The 8961-nt window shown below is 51.6% G+C and overlaps 1 protein-coding gene across 2 annotated transcripts; it reads left to right on the top strand.

The window, feature by feature from the left end:
* LOC146438664 (uncharacterized) lies at positions 1 to 8255 on the top strand. 2 transcript variants are annotated; one of them, XM_085059520.1, is made up of 8 exons: positions 1 to 152; positions 362 to 408; positions 1555 to 1647; positions 3790 to 3961; positions 5237 to 5374; positions 6439 to 6565; positions 7370 to 7530; positions 8021 to 8255. In XM_085059520.1, exons 2-7 carry the CDS (start codon positions 376 to 378, stop codon positions 7509 to 7511), a joined length of 705 nt encoding a protein of 234 aa, XP_084915646.1. In that variant the 5' UTR covers positions 1 to 152; positions 362 to 375; the 3' UTR covers positions 7512 to 7530; positions 8021 to 8255. The 2 variants fall into 2 exon arrangements, with proteins under 2 accessions (XP_084915646.1, XP_084915647.1); XM_085059521.1 differs by lacking the exons at positions 1 to 152; positions 362 to 408; positions 1555 to 1647 and adding an exon at positions 1961 to 2125.
* The last annotated feature ends 706 nt before the right edge of the window (positions 8256 to 8961 follow it).

Raw genomic sequence — 8961 nt, 5'->3', positions numbered from 1 at the left:
TGTGACCACACAGGCATTGTTGGATACCACACTGAAGTTCCCTGCCCCAGAAGGGGTCACAGCTGCTCACCCTCTGGGTGACTTGGGGGCTGCTGCCTGTGGGATGCCTCCATCTCATCCCTTCTGGGTTCCAACACACTGCATCCCCTGAGGTGTTTATCTCCTTATGTCCTGGTTGGGTATATTTTGCTTTGCTGGAGTTGGATGAAGTCAATCATACTCTGCCACTTTGATTCCCAGCTGAATGCCCTTCCTCCTGCCAGCAGTCAGCTTCAGATCTCTAGTTCTCTTATCCCTTGGGGTGGGATGGAGGAGCAGATCTGGTCTGCTGATTTTTAACTGAGTGACTTTTCTGGTCCAGGTTCCTGATTCACCATGGAGATGATAAGGGATTCAAGACCATGGAAGGTGAAGTACACACAGGACTCACATCCTCACTGGTGTTTCAGTAATGGGTTTGGCTGGGTCTGCTGGTCTGGGAAGAAAATAGGAACTGGTGACAATGGGATTCTGCATCCTGGCCAATGGCAAACACTGGTCTGGGGAGCCCAGAGGGGGAAAAGAGTGAAATGTTGGAAAAAAAGGACTGAGAATATGAAATATGTTCTTGCCCAAGGTGGGTGACTGTTGGCAAGGTACAAGCAGCTCTCCCTAAGGTGCTGTGTGCTGCTGCAGTGTCCCTAATCACAGGGACAGGGGAGTGCAGCCCCTGCCTGGCCAGCCAAGCCACCCCTCTGTGGTGGACATGTTTGTGCAGCAGTGAAGGTCACAGTAACACCTTCAATCAGAGCTCATCTCCCCCAGCTCAGGCCATGCATTGAGTTACCGTGTTTAATGACTTAGCATAAAACCAGCTTTGGTTCTCTGAAGGTTCATCTCACCAGCTTTCCTGGCTCCAGCAGTGCTCATGGTGCATGCTGAGGGAGAAGACACACAGATAGTGCTCTCTCCTTCAGTCCTCTCCCTGTCTCCAGAAATTTGCACTGCAAAGATTTCTGATGTTAGGGCAGGTGCCACAGGCTTTATATCCCCTGGCAGAGTTTTCCTCCATAGTTTCTCCCACGGCTTTGCAGAATGAGTATTGACATTAACCAGCACTTTAAATATGTGATAAGCACACAGCAAATGTTACTGAAATAGAAGATGGAAGCGTGTGCTGATTTAACCTGAGTGACACTAGACCTCAGCAGCTGATCAAAGTATTTCAGCAGCTCTGTATTAGTGCTCTGCCTGGAGCCATTCGGGCAGTCAGAGGAGGCTTGAGGAAGGCAGGAGGAAGGTGTTTGTTGCAAGGGAAATCCTGGGACAAGAAGAGCCCCAAAAACCATTGCCAAAAGTGTGGGACCTTCCTGGCCACCCTCCAAGGAGCTTAACTGAGCAAGGGGTCGCCCTTGCTGGTCTGGCCCCAGGTGGACCAGGGGATGGAAACTGCCCAGAAGAGTAGCTCATCATTTCCTGGGCTGTGAGGGACCATTTTGGGTTTGTATCACCCAAATTTTGAAGGCTTCCCCCAAGTCTTAGTGTTTCCTTGTGTTTGCCTTGTCTCCCTTCCAGCTGCCTGCTGCACTGGACAAGTACAAGAGCGTGTACCGCAAGGACTACGGCTGGCAGGATGACTACCACTCACCCATCCAGGCACACGTACCGGTACTGTGCCCTTTTCCTGGCTCGGACCCCCAGCCCAGGGTGTCAGCTCCCCTCCTAGGACAGCTGGGGGCTGGGATGGAGCCAAAGGGGCAGCAGGAGTGGGTGCTGGCTGCTCTGCTGTGCTCCCCACGGCTCTGACCCACCAGCAGCTCCCACCGCGCCCAAACGCCCTGGGCTTGTGCCCCAATCCCTTCTGCGGGAAATCCCCCTCGCACCCTCCGGTGAAGCTGTTGGTGGGGAGCGATGCTAATTACGCTCATTAAGGCAGGGCACTAACGAGCGCCTGCTGAACCGGTGCCTAAGCCTTGGACTGCATTGCTCCCCGTGGGGTGATGGAGAGCGGCAGGATCAGACCCATCCCGGCACCGCCTTGAGCAGGGCGACTGAATTCGGCATGGACATGGCTCCTTGCCCCGACACGGGCCTGAGGAGGCTTCTGCGGGGAAGCTGGGGCTGTTTTTTTTCTAATCTCCTGGCGGTGCGAGCGACCCCCTGAGCTATTTAATCTGATTTGCCTCGCTCCGCCTGCCCTGGCTTAATTGCTTGTGGCAGCGCGGTGGGGACAGCTGCGGTTTGCTCTGCGCCACTGCGGAGAGGTGCTGGGGGGCATGTTGGGCTGCCCAAGGGCTTTGGGCTCGTACGCTCACGAGAGAGGGGAAAAAAGTTGAGGCTGGGGAGAAAAAGGGTGGGCAACAACAGAGAAATCATTGTGTGAAGGTGCCCGGCGGGGCAGAGGGGCTGCGGCCGGGAGAGCGCTGCCATCCCCGCCCGGGCAGCAGCCTGGGGAGCCTTCTCCTTCTCTTTCTCCTTTTCTCCTTCTCCTTCTTTCTCCCTCTCCCTCCCCTGTCGCTGTCCCCTCCTGCTGGCCCGGGGAGCTCTCCCGCTGCCAGCAGCCTTCATTAGCGCTCCTCTCGGGGCTCCCGCTGTTCTCCGGGCTGGCCAGAGCTTCCCAGGCAGCCCCAGCCTTAGGTGGCTGCTCTGCTTCCAGGAGCCTGGCAGGGAGGGCAGAGTTTAACCCCTGCCTGCTGCAGCGTAGCTTCCAAGCCGTGCAGCTTGTTTTCCTTTTTTCCCCTCCTTTTCCACTATTTATTTAATGTATTGTTTTTAATTTTATTTTTGGGAGGCTGCGCCCAGGTCCTGATGTAGTTGGGGAGATAGGCAGGAAGGGAGCTGTGTCTGATTTTCTCGGGTTGCAGCTCCCTTTGGCTCTTTTTTAATTCCCAAGGCCTGCCAAGGAAAGCTGTCTCACTGGGTAGCGTGATGATGAGGTGCTCGGGAGGCCCAGGTTTCCCTCTTGGCCCTCATAGGATTTGTTCTTTTTTTAAGAGGGTAAAACAACTGTGATGTTTTTATCTGTGAAATTTTGGGCAGTAAGCTACTCCCAGGGGGAATGTGGGGAACTCCTTGGGTTAAGGAAGGAAGCACTGGCTGGTGAGCCATCCCAGCAGAGTCTCCTGGAGGCTCTTGTCCCTCTGCAGATGCCCCTGGCTATTCTCAGTGGGGGAAGCCCCCAGATAGAGGTAGTTTCTGCACGTCTGCAGCCTCTACCTGCCCCACTGTCAGCATGGCAAAGGAGAAACCTTGTAGGATTGCCCTGAGGACCCTGGAGTTTGAGGGACAAACAGAAACCCACAGAGATCCAAAACACCAAAAGACAAACCCTGTGAGGATGGTCCTTGCTGGCCCAGCAGCCTGGCAGATATCACAGCAGGGGAATCCCTTTCTGAGCTCCTAAAAAAAGCATCTGGAGCTGCAGCTGGAGAGGCTGGAGGCAGCAGTCTCCCCAGATCAGCCACAGCAGCAGCCTGTCCAGCCTTTCCCTGATGTGAACTCTGGAGCCATTCCCTCTCCCACCATCAAACCCCTGCTGCTGCCAGGCCTCCCTCCCTCCCTCCCACTGCCCACCTAGAGCCCAGCAGAGTCCCAGACTCTGAGATGGACAGACAGAGGAAGCTGTGATGGATCCACATGCTTTCTGGACAGCCATGGAGCTGCTCTGTGGCCACTTTATCCCCAGGGATGCTGACCCCACGGAAGCCCAGGCTTTGCTGGGGGCAGCTGTTTGACGGTGCTTTAGCTACTTTTAGCAACTCACCTCCACAATTGCTGGCTCTCCACTCACAGGGGACTTTTTTTCTTCAGAAACCTTCATTTGCTCCTCTCCCAGACGTACCCAAGTGCTACCTGCCCGAGTGCCGGCCCTCTGACCTGAGTACAAGACGGCCAGGGAAGCTGGAGATTCTCGCAGAGCCGATGCATGACCTGTCCTGCTGCCCACCCCTTCCAGCTCCTGCTCTGACAGCTGCAACAGAGGGTAACCCCTGATGCTGGCACTGCTCGTGAGCAGCTGACTGGCCATGTCCAGCTGCCTCAGGGGCTGTCTGCCTGGGCTTTTGCCAGCCCCAAACCCCTGTCCAGCTGGCTGGATACACAAGGATGGCAGCATCCTGATGATGCCTCAGTGCTGGGCTAAGCCTGGGGTTTGCAGTGTGGGGACAGCACTGTGTCACCATGAATATGCATCTCCCAGGCCAGCTCAGAGCACGGATGTAGAGAGCTGGGTTTTAGAAACAGTGCATGAAGAGCCACTGCTAGCAAGGGTCTCTAAGGGTTTTATCTTCACAGCTCTGTTGGGATAGAGGGAGATGAAGTGAACCCCACATTGCAGAAGTGGAGGGAGGGAAAAGGATTCTGGCTGGGTGTGAGGGATTTGGGTGGTTCAAATGCTGCTGCTAAGGGTTCCTGTCTGAAAGCAAATGTAGAAAAAGGGGGTGGTAGCCATCCCTCAGCCACACCATTGAACAGCTCACTTGCATGGATTAAAATGCTGATGAAAGACAGGAAAACAACAGGAGTGGTCACCAGACATTGCTCTGCCATGCTCAACCATCCCAAAGCAGTGGGGATTTTCACCTGAGCTCCTGCTTGAGAGTGAAGAGGGTGGCATTGCTCAGCAGTGCTCCAGAAACAAACAGGAGACATGGCCAGCAGTGTCCTCTCTGTTCCCTGAGCTGATCTATCCCATTGTGGGATGACTGAATTCTTTCATGATCAGAAGGGAGCAAAGACACAGCCATCTTCTGTAGGTTAAATGCCACCCTGACAACGAGGTGAAGTAAGGCCTGGCAGGTTTTCTCTCTCCACACAATGGACAATGGACAAACAGCTCAGATGGACACCTGAGGGCTTCAAACCTCTCCTTGCTGAGCCCATCTGAAACTGTCTTGTGCCAATGAGAAAACTCCTGTGGGCTTTTCCCTTCCTGCTCTGCCCCTGTGCATCCCTGCAGTGCAGTTTTTCTCTCTTTCACACAGACCTGCTGCAGAGGGTCTCAGCTCCTTTCAGCACTCCAGGGCAATGTGGAGACAGCATGGCTCTTTCCATTTGCTTTGCACCAACATAAATCCCTCCCCTACTTGCATCATGAACCAGATCACTGCAAAGTCGATGCAGCTCAGCAAAGCTCTGCTGAAGTGACCACACCTCCCCGATTTATGCCAGCTAAGACCCCAAATTACAAATGGTAGGGTTCTGGTGTGTGATTGATGGTGATTCCTGATTAATACACCCTCTTCTGCTCCCACATCAGGGGCATTGGTGCCAAGGGAGCTGTCATCTGCACCCTTGGTCACCTACCAGCAATTCACCCGGGATTTGTACCTGGAAAGGCTGCTTGATGCTGATAAAAACAGAACCAAGGTCCGGAGCTCATCTATTTTAATGAAAGGTCAGTGGATGGAGGCTGTGGCTGCTGACCCAGGAGAATGACTGGTGGCCTTCAGCCTGGCTTTGGGTTTTTTAGTTTAATTCCAGAAGATACTGAGGAGGGTGAAGGGAAAGTGATTGGTTCAGGAAGGGTCCACAGATCCCCTGTAACCATCTGCCCAGTGGTGGGGAGAAAGAGGGCAGAGAGAAATAGTTATATTCTAGAAGAGGTTGGAGTGTTGTGAATGGTGTTTCTTTCCAGTTTCCAGACAGCCCTGGTGCACAGCCCTTCTCAATGTGGTCTCCCTGGAAATAATGTCATAGCACAGGAACTGCTGCTGTGTTGCTTTAACAGCCTGACATGGTTGTGCACATGTGAGACACCTGTAACCTCAGGGAAAGCAACAAAATTACTAATGACTCATTATAGGAATGTGTGATTTTTAAAATACCCAGAAAACCTGAAACATCTATGATTGGCAGCTCTTCTTTGTGTGTCCTCCCTGCTTTGTTCTGAGAAGTGGCAGCATGTTTATCCCCAGGCAGATCTGCTCCATCAGAAGGACACACACCAAGTTGTTAACACACAGATAAGATATCTCTGCAGAATCAGATGGGAGATGGTACCTCTTCAAACCAGCTCCCACAGGGATTTTTGGGGAAGATATCACAGCAGGTGTGATGATCCTCACTTAGGGGTTAAGTGAGCCATGGATCTCTGCTCTGGTTTAGTCCCTGCTTAATGGCATGATGGAAATGAAAATCTAGTCAGCAGGGGAAAATGTATACCAGGTGACAAGTCAAGGTCCAGGCAGGAAGATCACAAGATACCATTTCCAGGTCTGCCTTGTGTGGTTTCCCTTACACAGGCTATAGAAAATAAGGGTTAATAATCTCATCTAAATGACCTTATCTACACCAGGGAAGCAATTCCTTCATTTTCCCGTGGTTAATCCCTTCATCTTGGCAGCTCCAACAGGAGAACTGCTGGAAGGACAAACACCCAGTGGAGCTCAGAGGAAGGGGGAACACTCAGACTGTGCAATACAAAAAAATCTTTAAATTATTTGGACTCTCTTTCACTAGACTATTCTAACCTTGAATGGAAAAGTATCTACCAGCAAGATTTTGAGCGCCGGACAGGAGTCAATGATGGACTGTGCACAGAGCCCAGGCCTGCTGCCATTTTCCCTGAAGATAGCCGCTTCAATCAGTAAGGGACAGCTGGGATGGGGAGCTGAGGGTGGCTGCTGGGAATGGGGGACAGGGTGAGAGCAGGGCAGGGAGGTTTTGGAGCTGCTTGGAATTGGAAGGTATTTCTCAAGTGTGTTTCTCGCTGTCCCTGTTATGCAATGAGCCCAAAGATGTTCCTGCAGGGACAAATCCACTCTCAATGCCTGATTAGCCTTTTCTTGAGGAGTTTAGCAGTGGGGTTGGTAGGAGTGGGGAGGCAACTTCTGGGACAGACTCATCCCTGTGGAAAGAAGATCCCTGTGGGGCTGGGGCAGATGTCTCATCATTTCCATGCCCAGGCTTCCCCTGGGAAATAGTCCTCTCAAATCCAACAGGGCAGGAACTGTTTGCAATGTGACTCATCTGCACACTATGAACCAAACAGGCATAAACTGCTCCTGAGCTCTCATTTCTCACTGGAGAGGCAATTCCTCCCTGCTGCCTCATGCCCCCCACCTCTCCCTAACACACATATTTCAGCTCTGCATTGCAGATTTTAATCTGTCATCCTGGAGTTATATATGGGCTGGAGACCAAGCCTGTGTAATGGTTGGTCCAGGTGGGAGATGGATCCCAATGACAGCTATGTGTCACAGCATCTGCCCCATTCCTGATGGAGCCAGGCTTCCCCTTCTCCCCCATCCCAGCTGAATGTGCTTTTGTTTGCTCTACACACATTCCTGGCTGGCCAAATGCTGCAGAAGGGCAGGCAGGTCTCTTGTCCTGGTGCACAAAGCAGGGGACAGAGCTCCTCTCCTCATGCCCGTCTCTGTGCCCTCTGCAGCAGCCGCTGGGTTTCTGAGTATGCAGACAGCTACAGCATCTTCCTGAAGAAGCTGGACTGGTCCTCTCCCATCTCTGCACAGTGGCTGCCCTTTGGGAAGGACGCGCGCTGGACGCCGCGCTGGAAAGAGCCCCTCAACTGAGCCTGCTGAGGTGGCTGTGGTAAGCACTGGGATCATCCATCTCGGCCCTGAGAGATGGCATTTCAGAGACTGGGGCAGTGGGGAAAAGTATAAACAGTCATGGGACCTGGTAAACCACAGAGAGCTGAGATGAAATGGTGAGAACTTTGCTGCTGGGATGTTCTTCTGAGTAGCAGCATTTCTCCCTGCTCATCGCAGGAGGGTTGGACTAGGTGACCTTCAAAGGTCCCTTCCAACCCAAACTGTTCTATAATTCTATGATTTTCTGGGCCCCTAGAAAGGGGTTTTCCAACCAGATCTAATTAGGAGAACATTTTTTGCCATTAAGGTGGTCACTCTGTCTGGAGAGTGGAGAGTTGGGGGAATGGCATGGAGATGTTCACTGGGTGACAGTGCTGGGTCTGAGAAACCTCATCTAGGCTGGCCCTGTTGGACCAGGACATCTACATTTTCCCACATTTTTCTGATTTCCTTTAGGATGTGTTACCTATGTTGTTCTGTGATTACAGCTCTTTGGCCCTCCAGGCTGCCTGTGTGATATTACTCATCAGAAATCCTTGGAAACCTCATCTCTTCCATACCCACCACCATATGTCAGATGTGAAATGCTTGGCAAAGACCTCTTTAAGTGCAGATTATGATTAAAATCTCCAAAGAACCTCAGCTTTTAACGTTGTCAGAGAAAGACTTTTTGGGGGGCAAACAGTGTGGGCTACAGAGCTAAAATCACCCAGGCAGTTTCAATTTATATACTTTAAAGAAAATTTGATTATACACTTTGTCTCTCAGCAAGAAGCAGTGTGAGTTAAACAGCATTGCTTGTATTTATTTACTCTCTAAAGCCTTGTGCACTCACAGGGAGGGAAATATTTGTGTTATCCTGGGCTGCTGAGTACCAGCCTTGCAGAGCTTCTTCTCCTCCTTTGCATTTAACGCATTTTCCCAGGGTTTGGCCATCAATTTCAGCTAATGTAGGGTAAACTGTAATTGAGTTTGCCACGTCCGTTTGGGATTTCTAGGTTTTCTGGGTGGATCAAGGCTGCTCCCAGCCTGAAGATGGCAATAGAGAGCCGCCGAACTCAGACCTGGGCAGGGCTGACAGCCCTTCTGCTTTAGCTTTAGTGATCTGAGTCTGGGTCTTCTAGATTGATGCCAAACTATCCTGGAGTAGATGGCATAGAGAAACCTCTCCCTGACTCCCAAAAGATATTCCTTTCAATGACATCCTTGCAGTATTATGGGGTAAGCAAAATTTTTTTAACAGACACAGCTAAAATGTCAATAATAATGACAAAAAATAACTTATTTTACAGTACTATCCAGATACCCCCAGACCTGCTGGTGACAGGGACTATGTAGACACAGCTGCAGGCTGTTCCTTGCCCCACAGAGTTCATAATTTAAGGGAATCCCCTCTCCTGCTTCCTTATATTCTGCAGGTGTTTCAGTC

This window comes from Lichenostomus cassidix, chromosome 4 (assembly GCF_008360975.1).
Source record: "Lichenostomus cassidix isolate B80296 chromosome 4, HeHo_3.0, whole genome shotgun sequence".
NCBI lineage: Eukaryota > Metazoa > Chordata > Aves > Passeriformes > Meliphagidae > Lichenostomus > Lichenostomus cassidix.
Note: the sequence above shows the minus strand (reverse complement) of the source record. Positions and strands in the feature narration are given on the sequence as shown.